The following is a 26,818-nucleotide window of genomic DNA, read 5'->3' on the forward strand; positions in this document are numbered from 1 at the left end:
CTTTTGCCACGAGGATAAAGCCTTAGATAGAAAGTAACATGACAAATTTAAAATTTATAAAATATCTAGCATATAAAATTTATATACACTGATTCATTCCTTTCGATTAATATTTATCATGGTAATACTTTTAAATTTGGAATATATACTTTATTATAATGAACTTTAATTTTTATTTGAAATATTAAGTAATTTATCATGATAATAATTTTAAATTTAGAATATAAATTGATCAAATTAGTTATATATATATCGGGTCATATCGGGCTAATTAGTGACTCATTGATTCGACCACTGATCCACTGATCCATTGATTCATTGTATCAATTGGATTAATGATCGATTTGATTTTCACAATATTATTTTAAACAAAAAATAAATGTTACTTAAAATGTATTAAGGATGAAAAATAAAAACAAATATATTTTATAAGAACTAAAATTAAAACAAAAATTACAAGTATGGAAATAAAAAAAATATTAAATTAAAAAGACAAAAAATGTATTTAAGTGTAATATATAACTAAATTTCTCTTCAAGTGAATCTCTACTAAAATCTTTATGCTATTGATTTGTGTATTCATACCTGTGCATAAGATTATGAATATATTATGGTCACATAATTAGGATGCGAAAAAGATTCATTCCAAACTTTCAATGTCAACAAATGCAGGCACAAATGCTTCAAAATAAGGACTTAAAATCATAATTCTTAAAGCATAACTTAAAAATGTGAAAAACTGAGATATGAATGCTTGGAATTCATGAGCAACAATCTTATTATTACTAAAATATGTTGAGGACATACTTCAGTTAAACAACTGCATGTGAAAAGAGTTGAAGAGCACTCTTTGCTTAACACGTTAGAGCATGAAAAGAAAACCAAAAGGATTCATTTAAGAATTATACCATCGTACGTTTCCTTTAGACACCATTCATGTACATTTTGCTCTCATGTGTTTCGTGAATATGATACATCCTGCCAAGCACATATAAGTAAAGAGAAAAAAGAAGAAGCTAAGAACACAACTTCAGTAAGGTAATTTGTAATTCAAGTAATTAAAGATATTTACGAAATATAGCAGAAGTTTAAAATTTTCTTAATCCTAAATCATGCATCAAAAAGAACTATAAGCTACAGCAAAAGACTACTACTCGGAACAAAGCAGATTCAATACACAATTTCTTGATTTTTAATTTTTGGAATGAAAAAATATATCAGACAACAAATGCATTAGAGTATCAGGATTCAGGAAACAAAAAATTAGGTGCAGCATTAGTTGCAAGTCTACTTCAACTCTCAGTGCCAATGTGCCATTATGAGATATTATGCATTTTTGCATAAATAGATTAGTTGTTACCCTTTGTCTAATAGACCTGTTCACCTCACTTAGGAAGTATGGTTCTACACAAGTGGCATAAATTGGTAAGCAAATGGTGGTATTGAAAGAAGATGCCAAAGGAAAGCAAAATTGTCTCATACCTTAGAGTTGAAGATCAAAGAGCTAATCCAGCATGCGTTAGGTCTGTAAAGGAAACAAACTTAAAAAATAAAATACATATAACGTTATAATTATATGCAATCAACTTATGCTTATGCTAATTGCTAAGAAGTTTAAATAATAATCGACAAAAACCTCTCCACAAAAATAAAAGTTAATTCTGCTGCATTTCGTTCATGCTTCTAGCTTGTTTCTGGAAGTAACACCCTAGATTTTTATTTTTTTTATGGATGAATACAATCACCATTTGGTCTCATTTACTCATACTCAGATTTCATTCAAAGCATTTATTAAGGAAGTTCAAGCTATCTTTGCAAGTGTGCTTTTCTGTGTGGCAAATGAGAATGGCGAAGATAATAAATACTGTGTGAAAATGGCTACATATAAACATGGCCCAACTTGCAATTTTCATCTATCCATATCCCTTTCACTCCATCTAGTTTGGAAATGAAAAATTGATTAGTAACTATACAAGGTTTCTATGTTATTAATTTATAGTGTAGACAGAAGGTGAATGCATCCAAGATTGGAGCATAGAATTTGAAATTTTTCAAGGGAGAAATCTTGCTCTCGAGGACAATGATCCAAGCTGTATTCCTTATTAATACTGGTTTTAGTAAACAAAAAATAAAGGGAGCAGAAGAACACACCAGTAGAAAATAACCTGTGTAGAAAACAAAACAAAATAACCTTGAAAGTCATTCAAAGTTGGGGAAAAGCAGATTGCAATTATGAAATATTCAGTCCATTCTTGTTGCCTCTATGAAATTTCTTGAACAATTCATCTGTTCTGACAGTGGCAAGTGCTCTATCCTTAGCTTGCAATACACGTTTGGTCACTATCCTTGCCTTACTGCCTGCAATTCATTTCATCATTTTGTTATTAGGTTTTAATATAACTCAATTTAATTTAATATTATCCCAACATAACTGATAGCAATTCAAACATACAGGAACATGAAGAACACAATAGCAACAGGGAATTGGACCATAGTAGGCCCAGAAAGAATACCCGAAAACCCACACGCTTCAATAACTTCATTTGAAGCTACTAAGCAAGCACTAAATCTATTATGTTATACCCACTACCTATGAATATATATATATATATATATATATATATATATATATATATATGTATATTGTTATATTAACACTTAACGCCAAAGTTACTTACATCTTTGGTATAGAAGTTTATGTATAAATAAGGGAGTATGAATAAGAAAGAGGACATAACAGATTTATCCAATTTACCTTAGTATTCTTATTTTGGTCTTTCTCGTGGTGTTGGGACCTATTAAATTGGTCTGACTTGTCCCTTTGCCGCCACCAGAACACAATACTAGACAGGTCATTGTTGACCACTTGGACGAGGCGGTCACTCGCCTAACATAAGGCTAGTCCTCACTAGCACAAAACCTCGCTCAAATCCAAGCCACCATGAACGCTAAGTTCGACTCTATTCTTGAGCAATTAGTCGCTATAACCACCATTCCCACCTCTCCTTCTTCTCCGATAACAATTTCACTTTCACCTTCTCGGCCCCATATAATATTTGACGCCCCACGTTTTGATGGATGCGATCCCGTTAGGAGGATCTTCAAAATCTCGCAGTTCTTTGATTACCAGGGGATCTCGTACCACGAACGCCTTACGGTCGCTTCCTTCTACATGGAAGGATCAACATTGTGCCGGTACTAATGGATGTCGAGGAACGATTTCCTGACATCCTAGGCAGGAATGCTCAAGGCCCTTGAGTTGCGTTTTGCCCCAACTTATTATGATGATCCTTCCAACGCCCTGTTCAAATTCCAGCAGCATGGCTCTGTTAATGATTACCTTTCGGAGTTTAAACATTTTGCTAATAGAATTTTCGGTCTCACCCTATCATTTCTTTTATGTTGCTTCATCTCTGGCTTGACCCCAGACTTGCATCGTGAGGTGCAGGCTTTGCAACCCTCATTATTGACACAGGCCGCGGCCCAGGCCAAGCTTCAGGAAACAAAACTCCACGGCCGCCATCGCAGCCCTTACCACTCACCACAACCTCGTTCCCAATTATCACCAACCCCAACTTTCCCCATACCCAGGCCAAACACAACCCTAGCCCCTAAAATCCCTTTCAAACGCTTCACCTCTGAGGAAATGACTCACCGACGTGTCCGGGGACTTTGTTATCACTGTGATGACAAATGGATTACTGGCCACCGTTGTAAGCCTCGATTGCATTTCCTAATTCCATACGAGGACTTCGAACCCTTTGTTGCGAGTTCTGGTGTCCATTCATTACAATCAGCCAACCTCGAACCTCTAGACCCACTTCCTCATATTAGTTTGCATGCTATGGATGGCACCGCAACGCCCAACACCTTTTGCCTGTATGGCCTCCTACACCAACATCGTCTCGTTATTTTGGTCGGCGGGGGCAGTACTCATAACTTTATTTAGTCCCGCGTTGCTAGATTCATTCACTTGCCTGCATCTCCCGCAAACACACTGCGTGATATGGTAGGTGACAACAACACCTTGGAATGCACCACCACTTCCCGACAGGTACCATTACTCATCCAAGGTCACATGTTTGTCACTGATCTTTTCCATTTGCCCATTAGCGGTGTGGATATTGTATTGGGTGTCCAATGGTTAAAACAATTAGGGCCCATTACCACAAATTATCAGGCATTGCCAATGTCATTTTTCCATTCAGGCCAATCAATTACACTTATAGCGGATGTATCACTGGACCCAACTTCCATTTCAACCCAACAATTAAAAAGATGTGCTCAAACACAGAGCATCTCAACCCTTTTTTCCCTTACACCACTACCAACCCAACTTCCTCATCACACCTCCACGAGTCACCACTACCTTCTCAGATTACTTCCATCATCACCTAATTCCCATAAATATTTCACGAACCAGACAAACTCCCACCCACCCGAACCATCCAACACCATATTCACCTCGTCCCTAACACCAACCCCGTCAACGTAAAATCGTACCGCTACCCACATTTCCAGAAAACTAAACTCGAGCAACAGGTTGCCTCGATGCTCAATGCAGGATTGATACAGCCCAATCACAACATGTTTTCTTCATCGGTCCTTATTGTCAAGAAGAAAGACGGTAGTTGCACTATTGTGTTAATTACGGGGCCTTGAATACAGTGATGATCAAAGATCGTTTTTCCATGCCCACGATTGATGAATTATTAGATGAATTGGGCCACACATCCTGGTTTTCCAAATTAGACCTCGGATAGGGCTTTCACCAGATATGCATGGCGGATTCTGATATCCATAAGATAGCCTTCAGGACACACCATGGCCATTACAAATTCAAGGTCATGTCATTTGGTCTCTGCAACACACCATCGACCTTCCAAGCTACTATGAATGACACTCTTCGACCTTTTCTTCGAAAGTTTGTTGCTGTGTTTTTGAATGATATCCTTATATACAACCCATGCTTGCAATCACATGCCCAACACTTGAAGCAACTTTTGGTTAAGTTTATATTTCACTCCATCTATTTTGGAAATGAAAAATTGATTAGTAACTATACAAGGTTTCTATGCTATTAATTTATAGTGTAGACAGAAGGTGAATGCATCCAAGATTGGAGCATAGAATTTGAAATTTTTCAAGGGAGAAATCTTGCTCTCGAGGACAATGATCCAAGCTGTATTCCTTATTAATACTGGATTTAGTAAACAAAAAATAAAGGGAGCAGAAGAACACACCAGTAGAAAATAACCTGTGTAGAAAACAAAACAAAATAACCTTGAAAGTCATTCAAAGTTGGGGAAAAGCATATTGTAATTATGAAATATTCAGTCCATTCTTGTTGCCTCTATAAAATTTCTTGAACAATTCATCTATTCTGACAGTGGCAAGTGCTCTATCCTTAGCTTGCAATACACGTTTGGTCACTATCCTTGCCTTACTGCCTGCAATTCATTTCATCATTTTGTTATTAGGTTTTAATATAACTCAATTTAATTTAATATTATCCCAACATAACTGATAGCAATTCAAACATACAGGAACATGAAGAACACAATAGCAACAGGGAATTGGACCATAGCAGGCCCAGAAGGAATACTCGAAAACCCACACGCTTCAATGACTTCATTTGAAGCTACTAAGCAAGCACTAAATCTATTATGTTATACCCACTACCTATTCCCACTATCCCTTCCATTTAGTTATATATATATATATATATGAATTTGTTATTAACACTAAAGGTCAAAGTTACTTACATCTTTGGTATAGAAGTTTATGTATAAATAAGGGAGTATGAATGAGAAAGAGGACAGAACAGATTTATCCAATTTACCTTTGTATTCTTATTTTTGTCTTTCTCGTAGTGTTGGAACTTATCAATTGGTCTGACTTGTCCCTATGCCACCGCCGGAACACAATACTAGGCAGGTCACCGTTGACCACTTGGACGAGGTGGTCACTGGCCTAACACAAGGCTAGTCCTCACGTGGAAGCAAAGCTTCCAAGCTTATTTTGATGATGCCAAAGACTCAAGTCAAGAATCAAGATTCAAGCAAGTTTCAAGAATCAAAGAGTCATTCAATCAAGAATCAAGATTCAAGATTCAAGTGAAGAATCAAGAAAAGACTCAAGATATGCAAGAGCCTCAAGAAAAACATCAAAATAAGTATAAAAAGAATTTTTCAAAGAAAAGATTTAATAACACAATTTGTCCAAAAGATTTTTTCAAAGAAAAATCTTTTACCAGAGTTTTTACTCTCTGGTAATTGATTACCATAAGGCAGTAATCGATTACCAGAAGCCCAAAAACAGTTTTATAACTGTTTTACAAAGTAGTAATTGATTACCATGGGCATGTAATTGATTACCAATGTTTTTGAACTTTGGATTTCAAATTTCAAGAGTCATAACTTGTGATAAAACATTTTCAAACGTGTGTAATCGATTACACAACATTTGTAATTGATTACCAGTGTTTCTAAATGTTGGTTTTCAAATCTAAACATGAAGAGTCACAACTGTTGATATGTAATCGATTATACAATAATGATAATCGATTACTAGTGACTGGTTTTGAAAAATAAATTGCCAAGAGTCACAATTTTTTAAGTGACTAGTTTTTGAAGAATTTGCCAAGAGTCACAACTTTTAAAGTGACTTGTTTTGAAGAGAGTCACAACTTGTGATAAAACATTTTCAAACTTGTGTAATCGATTACACAACATTTGTAATCGATTACCAGTGTTTCTAAACTTTGGTTTTCAAATCTAAACATGAAGAGTCACAACTGTTGATGTGTAATCGATTATACAATAATGGTAATCGATTACTAGTGACTGGTTTTGAAAAATAAATTGCCAAGAGTCACAATTTTTAAAGTGACTAGTTTTTGAAGAATTTGCCAAGAGTCACAACTTTTAAAGTGACTTGCTTTGAAGAGAGTCGCAACTTTTAATGTGACTAATTTTGAAGAGAGTCACAACTTTTAAAGTGACTAATTTTGAAGAAATTGCCAAGAGTCACAATTTTTAACATGGTTTCCTCAAGAGCCATCAAATGGTTATAAATATGTGAGCATGGCATGAATTTCATCACTGATTTTTACTGAATCATTCTCAACATCTTTCTAAGAGTTTTTGTTCAATACTTGCTTTGTCAAGAAAAGTTCATTGGGCAAAAACTTGTGCTATTCTATTTTCCTCTCCTCCTCCATTCTTACAAAAAGCTTTTCAAGAGACCTACTCTTGGTGACTGTTTTCAAGAGAAGGTCTTCTTGGTTGAACACTAAACACAAGGGACCAACGTTCCTTGGGTTCATTACAAGAAGCAGGATTTGCTTCTTAGTTGATCACTGGACTCAAAAGACTAACCACTTTTGGGTTCATTGCAAGAAGTGGGTATAACTTTTTGGTTGTTATCACTGGACTCAAAAGACTAACCGCTTTTGGGTTCATTGCAAGAAGTGGGTATAACTTCTTGGTTGTAATCACTGAACACAAAGGAGGGGATTCTTTTGTGGTTCATTGCTTGTAAAGGATTTTACAAAGATAGTGAAAATTTCAAGCGAGTTGCTTGGGGACTGGATGTAGGCACGGGTTGTGGCCGAACCAGGATAAATCCGGTTTTGCATTTTCTCTTCCCTTATCTCTTTTACTTTCTATTGTCTTTACATTTTTGCAAGTTATTTTCCTTCATTTATTATTTATGTAACTTGTTAACAAAGAAATAATTGAATCTAGGGAATAATTAAGAAAAGGAAAATTTCAATTAGGAGTAGTCAACGAAATCTTAATTCAACCCCTCCTTCTTAAAATTTCTGAGGCCACTTGTCCAACACCTCACTCGCACAAAACCTCGCTCAAATCCAAGCCACCACGAACGCTAAGTTCGACTCTATTCTTGAGCGATTAGCCGTTATAACCACCATTCCCACCTCCTCTTCTTCTTCTTCGATAACAATTTCACTTTCACCTTCTCTGCCTCATATAATACTTGACGCCCCACGTTTTGATGGACGCAATCCCGTCAGGAGGATCTTCAAAATCTCGCAGTTCTTTGATTACCAGGGGATCTTGGATCACAAACGCCTTATGGTCGCTTCCTTCTACATGGAAGGACCAGCAGTGTACCGGTACCAATGGATGTCAAGGAACGATTTCCTGACATCCTAGACAGGAATGCTCGAGGCCCTTGAGTCGCGTTTTGCCCCAACTTATTACGATGATCCTTCTGACGCCCTGTTCAAACTCCAACACCATGGCTCTGTTAATGATTACCTTTCGGAGTTCGAACATTTTGCTAACAGAATTGTAGGTCTCGCCCCATCATTTCTTTTATACTACTTCGTCTTCGGCTTGACCCCGGACTTGCATCGTGAGGTGCAGGCTCTGCAACCCTCATCATTGACACAGGCCGTGGCCCAGGCCAAGCTTCAGGAAACAAAACTCCACGGCCGCCATCGTAGCCCTTACCCCTCACCATAGCCTCGTTCCCAATTATCACCAACCCCAACTTTCCCCATACCCAGACCAAACACAACCCTACCCCCTAAAATCCCTTTCAAACGCCTCACCTATGAGGAAATGACTCTCTGGCGCGTCTGGGGACTTTGTTATCACTGTGATGACAAATGGATTACTAGCCACCACTGTAAGCCTCGATTGCATCTCCTAATTCCATACAAGTAATTCAAAACCTTTGTTGCGAGTTCTGGTGCCCATTCATTACAATCAGCCAACCTCGAACCTTCAGACCCAGACCCAGACCCACTTCCTCATATTATTTTGCATGCTATGGATGGCACCGCAACGCCCAACACCTTTTGCCTGTATGGCCTCCTACACCAACATCGTCTCATTATTTTAGTCGGCAGGGGTAGTACTCATAACTTTATTCAGTCCCGCATTCCAGATTCCTTCACTTGCCTGCATCTCCTGCAAATACACTGCGAGTTATGGTAGGTGATAGCAACACCTTGGAATGCACCACCACTTCACAGCAGGTACCATTACACATCCAAGGTCACACGTTTGTCACTGATCTTTTCCATTTGCCCATTAGTGGTGTGGATATTGTATTGGGCATCCAATGGTTAAAACAATTAGGGCCCATTACCATAGATTATCAGGCATTGACGATGTCATTTTTCCATTCAGGCCAATCAATTACACTTATAGTGGATGTATCACTGGACCCAGTTTCCATTTGAGCCCAACAATTAAAAAGATGTGCTCAAACACAGAGCATCTCAACCCTTTTTTCCCTTACCCCAATACCAACCCAACCCAGTCCTTCATCTTCCTCATCACACCTCCATGAGTCACCACTACCTCTTCAAATTACTTCCATCATCACCCAATTCCCAGAAATATTTCGCGAACCAGACAAACTCCCACCCACCTGAACCATCCAACACCATATTCACCTCGTCCCTAACACCAACCTCATCAACGTAAAACCATACCGCTACCCACATTTCCAAAAAACTAAACTCGAGCAACAGGTTGCCTCGATGCTCAATGCCGGATTGATACAACCCAATCACAACCTGTTTTCTTCATCGGTCCTTATTGTCAAGAAGAAAGACAGTAGCTGGCACTATTGTGTTAATTACAAGGCCTTGAATGCAGTGATGATCAAAGATCATTTTCCCATGCCCACGATCGACAAATTATTAGATGAATTGGGCCATGCATCCTGGTTTTCCAAATTAGACCTCAGATAGGGCTTTCACCAGATATGCATAGCGGGTTCTGATATCCATAAGACAACCTTCAGGACACACCATGGCCATTACGAATTCAAGGTCATGTCATTTGGTCTCTGCAACGCACCATTGACCTTCCAAGCTACTATGAATGACATTCTTCGACCTTTTCTTCGGAAGTTTGTTGCTGTGTTTTTCGATGATATCCTTATATACAACCCATGTTTGCAATCACATGCCCAACACTTGAAGCAAGTTCTATCGACACTGTCGCAGGCACAATTCCTGTTGCCCAAATCTGAATGCCTCTTTGCCCAATAGGAGTTACATTACCTCGGCCACATAGTCTCTGCTCGGGGAGTGGCCCCTAATCCTGACAAAATTCGGACCATGCTCACTTGGCCAACCCCTTCAACTCCATTTACCTTGAGAGGTTTTCTGGGTTAACGGGCTTCTACTAGCGTTTTATCAAGAGCTAAGCCGCACTGGATGCTCCACTTACTTCTCTACTTCGAATAGACAACTTCCAATGGTTCGACGAAGCTCAAACCGCTTTCGATCAACTGAAATGTAAGATGACGGAAGCCCCTATCCTGGTTTCACCAAACTTTTCTATCCCTTTTATGATAGAGACAGATGCATCCTCACGGGCTATGGGCACGGTCCTTCAACATAATTCTCACCCCATTGCGTATTATAGCAAGATGGTGTGCCCTCATTTGCAGCTTGCCTCTGCCTATGTCAGAGAACTACACGTAATTACGAATGTGGTTCGAAAATGGAGGCACTACCTGTTAGGCCACACCTTCACCATTTTGACGGACCACCGGAGCTTGAAAAACCTTATGTCCCAAGTAATTAAAACTCCTAACAAAAAATCTATTTGTCCAAGTTATTGGGATATGATTACGTTATCCAGTACATATCAGGGTCTCAGAACATAGTCGCCGACGCATTATCCCGAATTCTGATACCTAACGATGCAAAGCTTTACTCATTACCAATGCCTACTTTCGTCTTCTTGGACGAACTCCAAGACACTCTTTTACAGGACATTCAATACAAGGACCTATTGGATGATGTCCGTCAAAATCCTAGCAAACACCCTGATCTTAAGGTCCACCGTGATCTCATCTTTCGAAATGGCAAGATATGGTTGCCCATCAAAACACCCATTAACAGCTTACAATTGCAAGAGTTTCATTCTTCCCCAATTGGCGGCCACATCGGTGTTGCCAAGACCTTCCACCGTCTACACCAGAACTTCGATTGGCCACGCATTCTTGAAGATGTTTGTCGTTATGTCTTACAGTGTGTTGTTTGTCAACAAACAAAATATGAAACTAAGAAACCCGTTGGCCTTCAACAGTTGTTGCCTATTCCTTCAGCTGTCTGGGAAGATATGTCATTGGACTTCATCACTGGGCTATTGTCGTCACACGAATTTACCACTATCTTAGTTTTCATGGACTGTTTTTCAAAATGCGCCCATTTCGGGGCACTCCCGCCACACAATTCCGCATACAAGACTGCCCTGTTATTTCTCGACATGGTTTGCAAGCACCATGGGTTCCCACAGAGCTTGGTTTCAGACCGAGATTCATTGTTAGCAATTTTTGGAAGGAACTCTTCCGCCTTAGTGGAACCAAGCTCAGGATGAGAACGACGTATCATCCACAGACGAACGACCAAACAGAGGTCATGAATCACATTTTGGAACAATATCTCCACACCTTTGTTCATGATAGGCCATCTCAATGGTATCACTTCTTGTCGTTGGCTGAATGGTCATATAATACTTCCACACACTCCGGTACAGTAATCTCTCCTTTTGAGGCAATATATGGAAAACTGTCACCGTCGATACCACATTATATTCTGGGTGACACAACGGTAGAAGTCGTTGACTCTTTGTTGACCACGCGCACCGCCATTCTCATCAGGCTCTGCTGTCGTTTGATCAAAGCTCAAACCAACATGAAAACCATCGTGGACGCTCATCACCATGATGTTGAATTTGTAGTAGGTGATTAGTTATATGTTCATTTTCAAGCATATCGTCAAACGTCGCTTGCGCTGGCCTACACCAAGTTGGCCAAATAATTTTATGGTCCATTCCAAATACTTGAACGTGTGGGTCCAATAGCTTACCGACTCCAGTTGCCATCCTCTTTTAAGATTCACCCAACATTTCATGCTTCACTATTGAAACTCTACCATGGCCCACCACCCACTCGACCTGCAGTTCTTCCTCCGTCCAACACTAAGAATCATCCCATCATTGAACCTTTTCATATTCTGGACTGGAAATGGGATTTCTCCTTTTCCACGCCAAATAAGCTCATTCTGGTTCAATGGAATGATCTGGCACAGGAGGACACTACATGGGAGCAACTAGATACATTGCGTCAGTCTTACAACCTTGGGGACAAGGTTGCTTTGGTTGAAGGGGGTGATGACAGTAATTCAGACATACAGGAACATGAAGAACACAATAGCAACAGGGAATTGAACCATAGCAAGCCTAGAAGGAATACCAAAAAACCACACGCTTCAATGACTTCATTTGAAGCTACTAAGCAAGAACTAAATCTATTCTGTTATACCCACTACCTATTCCCACTATCCCTCCCATTTAGTTAGTTACTGTAATAAAAGAATAACAAATTTATCCAATTTACCTTAGTATTCTTATTTTCGTCTTTCTCGTAGTGTTGGGACCTATCAATAACCCTCTCTTGGGAACTAATTTCACTCTTCTATAATTAGTAAAACAAGAAGCATACAAAATAGAAGTTAATTGCTTCTCACATTGTGACTGCTTTTAGTAAAAATTGGCACACACATCTACCTTACTCAAATTGAATATCAACTTACGAACACCATCATGAATTGTAAGGATGTTTTTTGTGCAACAATGAATCATCATTTTTCTTACAATAGTGACCTGGAAATTCTAAGATTTCCTTTCTACAGTAGAGAAGAGCTCTTAGCTAAAGTGTAAGATTTGGTTTAGTGTTCTAGAGAAGTTGTTACTACTCGATGTTATAAATGCTAATGTACCATTTGCTAACTATTGAGTATCAAACTATCATCCTATATGAGACCCGGTTGGTTTTGTGACTTTTTCAACAAAAGTAACAGAACATGAAATTGATAGTCAAAGAGCATGATTTAGGTTATTTAAAAAATGATATTGAATTAAGTTATATGTGTTTTTTATCCCTAGAAAAATAATTGAAGTTTGTATTCAGCTCATTCAAACTTATCACACTTGCATGAGCTTAATTTGCACCTTAGTAGAAAAACATGATGAGCTCTTAGCAAGCACTCTAGAGCCAAGAAGCTTCATGAACCATGATGCATTCTTTTTGTCATTGTTGATGATGAGTTTGTTGTGGAAAGTACTCAGATATATTTTAATTTTTTCGTCGTACTTGATTCTTCTCTTTTCTTATTTCTCATGTGATATTTACAAATGAAATAATATTTACTGCCATTAATGGTGTATCATGATATTATTAAATCTGCTAAAAAAACCTACTAGTGAAATATTGTGACAAATGTTGGGATGCCTGCGTGTCCCTTATGATACATATGTTAAAAATAGACTTGTTTAGAATCTAGGAGAAAGTTCTAAAACTTCAAGAAGCTCAAACCTCGGTTTAAATGGCTGAATTTGGCAAATATGATCCTCTTGTTTTTTAGAACTAGATGTCAGAATGGTGCTGAAACTAATTCTATTCGATATCTCTTGTCATAAGATGCTATAATATTTATGTAGGAAGCTGCTTCAATTCACATGGAGTTGCTCCATGCTTCCATCTATATCATTTAAAGTGATTCCTAATTTCCTGTTGTTATCAATGCTAAAGAACTACATGCTTTACTACTGAGGTGAGCTTGTTTATGTCTTTAAATACTACTGCAATAACGACTCAACTCATGAAGAGTATGCACATTCCTAACGTGAAGGTATAGATCGATGAAGCACAAATAATTACACCAAATGGTTACAGATACAAGACCATATCAAATTGACATACTACAATGCAGGACTAAGTGCTGGTAAATCAGGATTGAGTTTGGCAAATCATGCCAAACACAACTTCCTCCAAATAAGACTCTTAAGAACATAAAGAAAAGAAGATGAAGGCTATTCCTTTTTGCAACTCCATTTAGTTTAGGCGTGTTTTGTCTTCAAGAAATTTGAAAAAAAATTGATTTACATACTCTTTTCCATTATCTGAACAATTGAATCATGTGGAAAAAAGTTCACAAACAATTGGAAAACATCAAACTTACCTTTCATGAGAAATACCATGTTACCCAAGTGCACGTTGTGTTTTTCAGAGTATTTCAAAAGGTTTTTAATCCCACATTACTTTATTTGGAGTGCTTTCAACTTTTAAATTGGCAAGTAAAGCCTTGGATTTGTATGCATTATGAATCAAGCGAGCACAATTGCAGTGCTATCAATGTTAATGATTATACTGCACAATTTAACTATCCTGTTTTAAAAAGAATAAAAAAAAGGTAAATGTTCTTTTTTTATCCCTGAAGTGTATAAATGAGGGAAAATTTAGTTGTGAAAAAATGAAAAATTGTGATTTAGCTCCTAGCCTTTGCTATAGGTTTGTAAAGTGCACACTACTAGAAATATTGTATTTTACGACGCACATTCTACGTCGGTCGTACATTACCCGACGTAGTAATGCACACGGTGGCATTTCCGTAAATATATAAGTTTTATATACGGCGCCTTTCGTATACGACGACGTTTCACTTAAACGCCGCGTTTGTAGCTTTGGTGGAACTAATCTAAGATGGTGTGTTTGTAGACACCGTCGTAGTTGTGGTCAGAGACAAAGACGGTGTTATGTGTGCACCGTCTTTAATTTTGTTCTTTAAAAACTCCTTGTTTCACGATGATTCAACACTCTCGCGTCCTCGAAAAAGCTATACCAAAACCCTAATGCGCATGCGCTCTGTTGCCTGAAGTCATCCCAGCGACGACTCCGTCGTGCCCACCGTGAAATTGCCTTTTCGACCACCAAGAACAAAAACCCTAGCCATTGTTCTGACCACCACCACATATCCGATCTCGTGCCCTTTGGAGTGGTGTCGCGACCTTGCTTGTGTGAAGGTAAGCATGTCGAAGTTTTTGAGTTCTTGTTTCATAATATAAGTTTTTTAGTTCTTGTTTCATAATATAAGACTTTTAAAATGTGATTATCGACTTCTTGAGTTGCCCTAACAATGTCATCGTTGAATATGCGAAAAGGATTTGAAGGCCAAAGGGTTTAGTTAAGTCAGAGTACTAACGAAGTTGATGTTGTTGGTTGTTTTGGTTTCACGTTTTTGTTATCTGGATTGGTGCACTTCGAGCATAGGTTGTTGGATTTATTACATATGCAATTGTGGTTTCGATTATTTTCTTCCATTATTACATATGCGAAGCATGAATCAAATGAGAAGCATGAATCAAATGTGCCAAAATGTTCTGGAAATTAGGTGGTCATACACTCTTACAGTGTAATTGGGTTTTGTTTGGCAATTTTTGTGCAAAATTTATGTTTGTTTGTTTCTTTACCTCTCTTTGCTTATAATTTATGATTCAAATTAATACATAAGATCAGTTTTCTCATCTTCATTTTTTCATAGCAGATAAAGAGGGAAATATCCACCTTGAAGCTGCTGAAGCATCCGAACGTGGTTAGATTATAAGAGGTAACATCCTAACCTGTTTTTTGTTTTTTTTTGTTGACCATGTGTTTTTTCTTTTTCTTTTTCTTGTTTACGTGTAAAAGTGCAGTTAATGCAGTTTAAAATCATTGATTTTATAAGTATTTCCATTTTTTATGTGTTGTTTTGGCATTTCTCTACTTAGTCAGAAAAAGTTAGCTTCGCTTTTATTTTCTTTGTGGAAACATGTGTTACTTGGTTATCGAATCAACAATGTATACAGGTTTTTCACTCATTTACATAGTCAGCAAATTGGAGTAATTAAGCTTTTTCTGAAACTAAGAGTCCAATAACTGCTATTCGAGTTGGATAATTATTTGCGTTGTGTACTTTGGGTTTGAATTATTTTTGTTACATTTTTCAGAGGAACTTAGATCAATTGGAAGACTTACTCAACAAGGTTAAATTGAAGACCATAAGGACTGAACCACCTTCTGCATCTATTGCTGGCACAAGGTACTTTTTGATTATTAATTTTGATTGTGCGTTTACAAATGATTAAAAAAAAAATTCTTATGGGGTGTTATTGGTTGGTAAGTTGGTGTATCTTTGGTGTTTCTGTAGATTCTGTAGTTGCTGCGTTACAATTTGTGGCTCCCTCTGCAAAGGGATTCTTTTTGTAAAATCATTTTGACTTAGATCCTATTTGAATGTTTCAACACGACCCACAGTAGGATATCAGATCATTATGGTGTATTTAGGAACAGATTATCATATTTATACTAATAAGTATATCCAAATGCAAATGTTTTTTTTGTTTTTTGTGTTTATATTATAATTATTGAGTCAGTATGCTGTTTCCTTTTAGAAACAAATGACAGCCACTCAGAGAATAGTATACATTACTCTCTTTCATCTCTTTTCATTCCTCACACTTTCATCCATTTTCATTCATGTATACCAAACCCATTGTAAAAGTTTGATAGGTCCTGCATTTAAAGTCAAATCAAAATTCAATCCTTAAGAAATAAGGTTGTTGTCTTAAATAGAGAAAAGTAGGACAGTAATATCCACTCCAGGAATAACATAAAATTCCTAATCTTGAATAGTTCCCCAAAATTTAGAATCCTAGTTAGCATAAAGTGCTATCTGTCAGCCTATTGAGATAAAAAGTTTGATTCTGAAAAATGATAGCATTTCTGAGCCTCCAAATTTATACTGTAGCTGCTATCCACCACATTGTCCTTCTTGTGTTAGAAACCTTTGAAGTTGCTGAGGAGTAGTGCTGGATAAAATTATCCAAAGGCCTACAGTGAAACACCTTGTCTTCCTTTACCCAAGAAAGGTATTCCCACCATATAGCCATAGTTTTGCCACAGGTGAAAAATAGATGGGATGCGGATTCGGGTTGATTGTGACAGAAAGGACATAAATCATTATCTACCTGAATCTGCCTCTTGATCAAGTTGTCCTTCGTGGGAAGTCTGTCCCATAATAACCTCCAAACAAAAGAAAGGGCTTTAGGAGGAAGTTTGATCTCCCAAAGTTTCTTGAATCCCAGGTACAGACCTTGAATGTACCATCTCAGATTTAATAACTTGATAACCAAATTTAGTTGACAAAATCCCAGAGGATTCAGCTCCCCAAACCCAGGTATCATTGAGATTGTTGTTAACTCTGATTTGGTGGATGTGATAAATGAAAATAGAGGCTAGCTGCACCTCATTATCAAACAAGTGTCTTCTCCAAACCATATTCCAGACCCATCCATTCTCTGTCCAGGATCCCACCTCTGCCACCCTTAAATCTCTTTGGGAAGAAATACTGAATAACTCATGGAATTGATCCTTTAGAGGAACTCCTTCATCACCCCAAGGATCTTCCCAAAAGAGGAATTTGTCACCTCTCCCCAGCTTCCACCTGATTTGATTATCAGCACTGACCACATTTTGCTGTTGAAAGATGGCCCTTAAATCAGCCCACCAAGTAGAGAAATACTGCTTTCGAGGACCATACTCCAATCCCCTCCAGCCATTGTACATAGAGATCAGAATTCTGGTCCAAAGCTGGTCTGGTTGGTGGAACATCAGCCACTTCCATTTGAACAACAGAGCCTTATTAAGACTTGGAAGATCTCTAATCTCCAACCCTCCCATATGCTTAGGAGAGCAGCACTGGCTCCAAGAAATCCAAGCAATCTTCCTACTATCTGGTTTTCCCCCCCCATAGGAATTCTTTGGAATTCAACTTACTAGTGTGTTTGGATTAGATTGATGGTGAAAAAAATCAATTAAATTTTCTTGATAAAGATAAAGTGATAAATAGTTGTTTCTGTTTTTTTTATGGTATGGCCATTATTTTGTGGGATAAAATGGATTGTTGTGTTTTATCCCAACACAATATATACATTGTGGCGGTTTAAAAATTAAAATACTGATTGGCTATAAACGTCACAAAGCATACAGTTGTGGTTTATTTGGTCTTAGCATTTATTGGTGGCTATAATTTGCCACAATGTTTTTTCTATTATTTTTTACCCCTTTTTGAATTTTAATGATCTAAATTAAAACAAAAAAATTTCTAAACATCTTGTCTTCAACAACATTGGAACAGCTCTGAGCTCTCTCTGGTCCTCAATTTGTGCTTTTTATCCTCCAGTTGCAACACCCTAACTTGCTAAGTCACACGCAGCACCGTGATTTTCTGTAGGTTCTCATCCTTAAACCTTAATTTCGTCCCTTGATTAAATTAATAGTTATATATATATATATATATATATATATATATATATATATATATATATATATATATATATTTACATCTTAAAAACTATAAACCCTAATCTATACTATCTGTCAAATGACCAGACCAAAGACCCCTAATTTAATCGCAGGTCGTCATTCCTGCCAGCAGAACACAGAGGCCAACATCGTGTGTTGTTCAATCTAAGGTACCTTCTGCCTGCGTTCGTTCTATCAGTTATAGTTTCATTGTTTATTGCATTTGAGGTGGACATGAACTCCCCTGTTATGATATGTTTCCTACTTTGTAACTGTTGACTGTCATTTCTGTCATTAAGTTTCTAAATACTGAAATAACAATACCTGCACAATCAATGAGTGTGTTCTCATAAATTGACTTAAAAGAGTTGAAGCCAAGAAAGTGGCAAGGCGTTCTGATTCATTGGAACAATTTGTCTGTGAAATGACGCGTCTTTTGTTTTGAATTCAAATTGTTTACATTTTATATAACATTAAATTGCACTAACTCCCCTTAAAAGTTTTTGATATTGCACAAAACCCTTGGTTTTTTAACGTTTACAGCTACTTTCTTACAAGGGTACATGGTGTAATGATTTTCAATCAATTAATGGTATAGTGTAATGTACAAGGATATTAGTGTCATGTTTTGCAAATAATTAATAGGGTTAGTGTACGAGTAGAAAAAACAGGGATATCAGGGGGAATTTCAGTGACATTTACTGTAATTTACTCTTCATTGATATAATTTGTTTTTTTTTGGAAAGCAAATATATATATATATATATATATATATATATATATATATATATATATATATATATATATTGATTAAAAAAGTACCAGAGGTACTACAAGATACATAGTAGACCTGTAAAACAGGAAACAAAAACCACCCTACAAAAACCATTGTCAATCTTGGAACCAATTTCTTGACCATCCTCCCCTTTATTAACATTTCTATTATTGTTCTCAGCAGCAGCTTGTTCATACAATTCAATTAGTTTACTATTATCCTCAATCAAGGCTTTAAGTTTCATCTTGAGTTCATCATTCTCCTTTGCCAGCATAATTGCTGTCTCATGAGCCTCTGCTTCTCTTTTTTTTTTTTGAACAGCCAAAAATAATATTATATATATAAGAAGCATAGTACCAGAGGTACTACAAGAAAACAAAGGGTAGCATCCCCTAAAACACAGAAAAATAACCAACAGCCACCAAAATCAATAAAACCCATCCCTACAAATGACATATTAAATGAATGACAAAGACATATAAGAGGACCATTGGTGAAAAGGAACAGTAAAATCCTTTTCCCATCCCCTCAACCAAGACCAAGTGAGATAAATAGATCTGTCCATCAATTTAGATATGTCAAAAGACTGGTTGTTGAAAACCATGTCGTTTCTAAGGCTCCAAATGGATTTGGTAGCTGCAATCCACCAAATCTTCCTCCTTCTGTTAGAATTCCTCGATCCAGCCAATGAACAATGCTGAAGAAAGTTGTCCATAGGCTTGCTGTGCAAAACTCTATCTTCCTTCACCCATGAGTTGAATTCCCACCATAATGGCATAACTTTATAACAAGTGAAGAAAAGGTGAGAAGCAGATTCCACTTGGCTTTGGCAGAAAGGGCATAGATCGTTTTGGAGGACAATCTGTCTACTGATTAAATTATCCTTAGAAGGAAGCCTATCCCAGAGTAATCTCCAGGCAAAGGATAAAGCTGCAGGGGGGATTTTGATTTCCCATAGTTGTCTAAAGCCACTGTTTGGCTGATGGAGAGGCTGCTCAGATCTGAGACAGTTGTAAGCAGAATTTGTAGAGAACATTCCCGTTGGTTGAGCTCCCCACACCCAGTCATCCTTCAAGTCTGCAACAGGACTTATAGCTGAGGTCTGGTCGATAAAAGCTGTGGCTTCCCCCAATTCACTATCAAAAAGATGTCTTCTCCAAGAAAATTTCCACTCCCAGCCATTTTCTCCAAAAATCCCCATGTTTGCCACTGTCTGAAGTTTTTGAGAAGATACCTCATATAAATCTGGGTATTTTTCTCTAAGAACAGAGCCATCACCCACCCAAGAGTCTTCCCAAAATAAGATTTGATCAAACATTAAAATTTAATAAAATTAAAAATTAAAAAATCAAATAATACTTTTTTATGTTATTATTTTCCCTTTTTATACATATCTTTTAAATTTATATTCTTTATTACATTTTAAATATGAAAATGAGTTGTAACAAAAAAATGGTTAATTAACATTTAAGATAAAAAAAATATTAGTAAAAAGATAAGTTTTAAAGATTAATTGAAATGCAATTAAAGTTCAAGGTGCCTATTTATGAAAAAGTTAAAGTTTAAATATCAATCATAATAATTTTAAAGTTCATGTTGTCTATTTGAAAGAAAAAGTATAATTTAAGTATTAATTAAGACAAAATTAAAGTTGAGGCTGTCTATTTGAAAAAAATAAAATTAAAGGGACTTAATTCTCCTTTCCCATTTTAAAATTATAAATCAATGTTATGGGGAATATAAACTCTAACCCCATTTGATTGGGAGAAAAAAAATAGATAGAAGTGAAGTTATTTTCATGAGATCTACTAGAAAACACTTTTTTTCCCAAATTGGAATGAAATGGAGCAGAATAATTAATCTCTATTTCATTTTTATTTTTTAGTTTTTATTATTATATAAAAAATTAAAAAAAAATTATGTTATTTGATTTTCTTTTTCACTCATCAAAATAAGTAGAGAGAAATTTCTCTACTCCCCCTCCCTATTTCTATTAATCTAAATAATATACTTTATTTCTCTTTTATTTGTATCATTGTTATTTCTCCTTTAATTTACCTATTTTCAATTCTCATAATTAAGCAAATCAAATAATATGAATTGGCAGGTAAAAATGTGAGTAATGTAGCAGTTTTATTACCTCAGCATCAAACTTCGCGTGCCCAGTGAGGTTAGGACTGCAGAAACTACGTTGATACGACTGACAATTATATAAATCTTTGTCCCACCCTGAACTTGATCTTATCATCATTTTACTATTGAAGAGTGCTGTCGGGTGTAATCTACACAGAATAACATTAAAGATATATCAAAATTTTATCCATGTTTTAATACATGCGTTATAGTTAATTTCCCCACTGGCTAGTTTTCTTTTCTTTACCTTGAAGAGCCATGAGCACTGATTTCATAAGGTGTTTGTTCCATAAACACAGATGATGGCAAATAATTTCTATTATCATTCCCAAAGTGTCGTGGGGCATTAAGTCTTCGGTACATATAAAAAATACTATGCCTTCCTTGCAGTGACCTATTCTGAGTTTGCTTCACCTTGCTGCCTAGATCTCCACAGATATCTCTACTCCAGGATTTTAGTTTATGTTTTAGGTTCTGAAGTTTGCATTTTAGAGCATACCCTCCCCAACCCAAAGGCTGGTTTTGTATAGCCTGTCGTAGATAAAACATATCAAGTCAGAGAGAATGTGACAGACAAATGGACTAGTAAGTTGAATAATTTTTTTTTTTTTTTAAAAAAAAGAGTACAAACAAGTGTGATCTAGACCTGAATCTTGAGAAACTCATTTTCCTCCCTAACCAAAGACTGCCATCGTGATTTTCAACTTGACTCCTAAAGACAAATATTAATAAGAATTAAATAGTTGAATAAGTCATATTCACAGAAAATTTAAAATGCAAGCACAAAAAATTACAAACAACTATAAATGTAAGATAATTAAGCAGAAAGACATTCTATCTTTTTACACATTGGATATCTAAATAATTACTAGGGCTCCTTATTCAATGACTGGCCATATGACAATGATTGACATATGGACTGAGCTTCTAGAATATCCACAATGTGATAATAGTGGTAAATGAAGAAAAATAGATGATTTAGAGTTTCCACCCTGACCATTTCTAAAAAGTGGTAAATGAAGAACATGAAGAAACAAAATGTATAGTCTAAACTGCATTCCATGTCTACCACTACCTACTACTTCTTGAGCGCCAATATTTTTCATGTTAGATTTAAAACACACTAATTGAGATGGGCCTGTTTTTCCATTTTCATGAGATTCAATATATGTCCACCAATATTTATACTGGAAAGCTTAATTTAGCAAGATTTGATGACAACACCAAACTGGTAAATTATGTTGATTTCAGAAACTTAGATAAAGACTCATAAAATTTATACAGTGGGTCACTGAAAAGTGACTGCTAATCTGAAAACCTGATAAATGGGCACAATCAAAATCAGATTCTAGGTTCTAGCTTACATCTATGTTGAAGTAAGCTATTGTGACATTCACTGCTTCAAACATGAATATGGATGCAGGAAATACTATATCATTCTTACCTGTTTGGAGATGAGATTACCATCATTATGTACATCTTCGATCATCAAATCAGAATTTTTTTTCTAACATTCGCAAAAGACAAAGAGGTCAAGATAGGAGTTTGCAGTGCCTTTTATTCTAGACACAAGAAAAAATTATTACACTAAAAAAAGTGAAAACCTGAACCCTTACCAGATCTGTTTCATGCATAAATTTCCAATCTAGTGCTTCCAACAACTACACATACAAGTGAAAGGAAAAAATAAAAATCAACATGAGAGGGATTGACTGAAAATTTTACAAAGTACAAAAGCATCCATTCATACCTTGTTTTCTAATACCATGACTTGTTCACTCATCCGTTCTCGTTCACCTTCCATACAAAATGACTTTAACCTGTTTTGAAGATACATAAGCATTAGCAACATGACATTATGGAAAACATGTATATGACAAAAAAGTCACTGGTAATCTAGCTAGCACTAATTTGTTGGAGAACTTGGACTGGTTGGTTGACTAGTTTCTTTTGAGTTTGACAATACCATAAGGCTGTGTTCTTGCCTCAACTGATTTACATTTTTTCATATTTGTGGATATAATAGGCAATGTATATATTGTTCATACTGGAAGATTGATTTTTGGTCATAGAGTAACTATGCCACTTCCCAACCTTTACTTTAATCATGAAATCAAAGTGAGTTACTTTTGCATGCACATGAATAAAAAAAAAAGCAACAAAAAAGTATTTTAGCTGTATCAATAAAACATGCCTTCTAATTTCTTCTTTTAGCTGCAAATTTTCCATAGCAAATGTAGTTGCTTCATTATTCCGATCCACCTAGGCCCGCAAGACCTCAATTTCCTTCAAGTGCTCCTCTTTTTCTTTTAGCAAGTGTGTCTCAGCTGAGATCTTCTCAGAAGCAACTGTTTCTAATCTTTTTATTCCAGCTTCTCGAAAACGTAGTCTCATCTTCAAACTTTGTATGTCATCTTCTCTTTGTCTCACCTAAAATCATCCCATATTTTCAATCATTTAATTCATCACAAAAACATCAAGAATTATCATTATTGATAAATCAACAAAAAACAGTGATTATAAATTAAAACATTGAAAATACTAGAATGGAGCTCTATGACAACAAACTAAATTGATAGGTGTTTCTCATATATAATTATAAAAAACTACTTATAGGTCAAAACTTGTTTATTCTCTCCCTCATTAATCAATCATTCAAAACTGATAACAAAACAATAAGAAATATATGGCTTTTCAAAGATACCAGCTTCATGGACGCTTGAATTTCATCTCTTAGTGCCTGTAATTCCATCTCTTTGTCCTTTTCCCTTCTAAAGGCCCCAACAAGGGCAATGTCATAGTCTTTTTTCTGCAAAAAGAGAAAGATGCTTATCAGTAAATAAGTATTAGGTAATTATGTACAAAGACTCCAATTAAATCAATTAATATGAGATATCCTTTTAACAGAGGTTAATGGAGTGAATGATCCTTGCACACCCTCCCACTTGAAGGATCCAGGAGAACCTGGGAAGCTGACAACTAAAATGTCATTATCCTGAATTTCTCCTCCACCAACTAGACCACGCAAACGGGATACTTCTTTCTGAAACCCCAAAAAAAAGTTACAGTACAAACCAGGCAATTTAGTAATTTAGTAGATATCAAGGCAGAAATACAAGTTGTAGGAAGCTTTTCCACTTCCCTATAAACAGTAGGTGAAAAGTAAAAGTAAACTCTTGGCCAATGTACTTTTCTAACAAGAAATTAAGTATTAGGTAATTATGTACAAAGACTCCAATTAAATCAATTAATATTCTTGTAAATTGATGATGGCATGAAAAACCACCCTCAATACTGATGCAGAGCATTTGACCCCATAACTGGTATAGTAGGATAGTAGATAGTGGAATAACCACTATTATGAAATTTATAGATATAAATTAAGTAATTTATATTACATTATATGCTAAAAAATTATAAAAGTTACACAATTAGTAGTTGAACTAGTAAAGTGATATTCACTTATACTCAAATTATATAATAACATTACACACTATCAGTAATAGACATTCCATTCACAAGTTTGTACCATTATTATTACGTTCAAAATTAAGTTCACACATGGCATTATTTACAACAGTGTTATTTAGCCGCTTGAAATAGTATTGTAAAATGGCGTTGTCTGAGTAAATTCTTTTTATTTACAAAAATCAAAACCTGTCTGACTAGTTTTTAGTAGTTACAGTTTATATTTGCAGTTTTTTTGGTATTGGTTCAGTTTATTCTTTATTAGTCCTTTCATATATTCAAGTCATTAGTCTAACTTTAGAACATATCTCAGCGGGTCTATCAGTGTATCTATATTTGTCAAGTAGACAAACACATATTCCTTTTCAAGTAAGTATGCCATCATGGGGTCCTTCATTTTACGAAAACCATGTGTGCCCCTACGTATTTCCCAATTTATCATATCATTAAATGTGGTGGATAGGTTTATTGTTAAAAAAAATTATACATATACAGCAAGGCCTGATATGAAACATGCAAAAATAGACCTCTAAAATTTGAAGTCAACCATGTGCTGAATTCAAGGTTATTAAAACTGGGGAAGAACCTTACAATTGAGAAGAAATTATAGAAGCCAACATTAGTGAGCCACTTGCAATTTAATTCTTTATAATATGAAGTTGATTGCCGCAAATTATTTTCTACATATTACACAAATGTTTGTCATATATGCGGTTGATTGACGAAAGTCTTATTATTTTTCAGGCTGAATCAGGCACCAAAGAATCACCAAAAAACTCTTTTAATTATTTGCAGGTGTGTTTATTGTTTGTAGTAATAGTTTAAAATATGTTTTTTAAATTTCACAAATGAGAAACATGTATGATGCCTGAAAACATGTATGCGTTTAATGCCTTGATATTCATGCGGTGTAATTGTTCTTTTGAGCTGTCTAGTATGATGTTTATTATGTCATACAATTACCAGAGTACCATAGGTACTATAGGTACAAGTATAGTTTAAACACAATTGTGGTTCAAAAGATGAAATTAGAGGATGGTATTGTGGACCAGCTACAGCCCATAACTTAAGTACATGTATGCTGCACCTCTTGGAAGAGGTCTCAACATTTACCCTTCCTTTGTTGTTTTTTTTTCCCGGGAAAAATCAAATATATTATGTATAAAATTCAGTACTAGGTGTACTGAAGTAGGCTACAATAAATCTCTTCATCTCCGCCTTTTTATTTCCTTACCCGACCATCCCCATAACATGTATTGCAAGCTGTTCAAATTTCTCCAGTCCCCTTGCATGCAGAACATGTCATTGACCGCTGGAAGATGGCTAATGGAGTTCTCGTTGATGAGACAACCCGGTCTTGACCTCCACAACTGCTACATACGGATGGTGTAGTCCCTGGTTTAGCCCCTGAACCATTGCAAGTTCGACAGCTATCTAATCGGCGTATCTCTATCTATTTTTCTATGCGAAAAACTGCTTCTTTAAAGTTGAAAACAAGACTGTAATACTCATGTTTAGAATCATTTGCTCCATTCCAAGAACCTCTGGAACCTCTGCCACGATAATTGCCCTTAAACAATGATTCGAACAGATGTAATGGATTGCCCCAACACCCAACAAAAATTTTCAATAATAGTGTCAAGAGCGCTAACAAACCCTACATGTAAGACTTAAGGGGAAAAAACACCCTAAGGCTTTTTTTTTTGGGAAGGCAAATTGTATAATATATTAATAAGATAAGCACAAACAGTACAAGAGGTACTGAAAGAGATAATACAAAGCACCTCTGGTGCTGCCTCCCAAATATAAAACCAAAAGAACCCACCAAAAAGTTCAAAACCACATAGATTAACCAAAGTGATCCTTTATATTAGAGGACTAGTGATTAAAGCTAGTGTTGAATCCTTTCTCCCTAGCTTTTAGCCAAGACCAAGCTGAAAACATGGCCTCTTCCATGACTTTCGAAGAGTCGAATTGGTTCCCTTGAAAGATGAGGTTATTCCTGTGTTGCCAAATGGTATTAGTTAGAGCCACCCACCACCCATACCATCTGCTATGGTTTACATTAGCTCTGAATCCTTCACAAAACTGTGTTATATGACTTGCTGGGGCAAGGGGGAGTGGTCCTAGAACCTGTAGCCATGACATGGATTCCCACCATAGGGGCAGTGTCCTTTGGCAATTAAAGAATAGGTGACCCGCTTCCTCCTGTACTTGACCACATAACGGGCAATCAGCATCTTGGGTAATGACATTTCTTCT

The 26,818-nt window shown here is 36.2% G+C and overlaps 1 protein-coding gene across 1 annotated transcript in view; it reads right to left on the reverse strand.

Moving 5' to 3' along the window:
* Positions 1-5,321: 5,321 nt before the first annotated feature.
* LOC100782522 (probable RNA-binding protein ARP1) overlaps positions 5,322-26,818 on the reverse strand; it is a 45,066-nt gene continuing 23,569 nt past the window's right edge. The window contains exon 6 of the mRNA XM_006601124.4: positions 5,322-5,450. Within this exon, the coding sequence (XP_006601187.2) occupies positions 5,433-5,450 (18 nt within the window). The 3' untranslated portion in view covers positions 5,322-5,432. The remainder of the gene's footprint in view (positions 5,451-26,818) is intronic.

This window comes from Glycine max, chromosome 17, assembly GCF_000004515.6.
Source record: "Glycine max cultivar Williams 82 chromosome 17, Glycine_max_v4.0, whole genome shotgun sequence".
Lineage (NCBI taxonomy): Eukaryota > Viridiplantae > Streptophyta > Magnoliopsida > Fabales > Fabaceae > Glycine > Glycine max.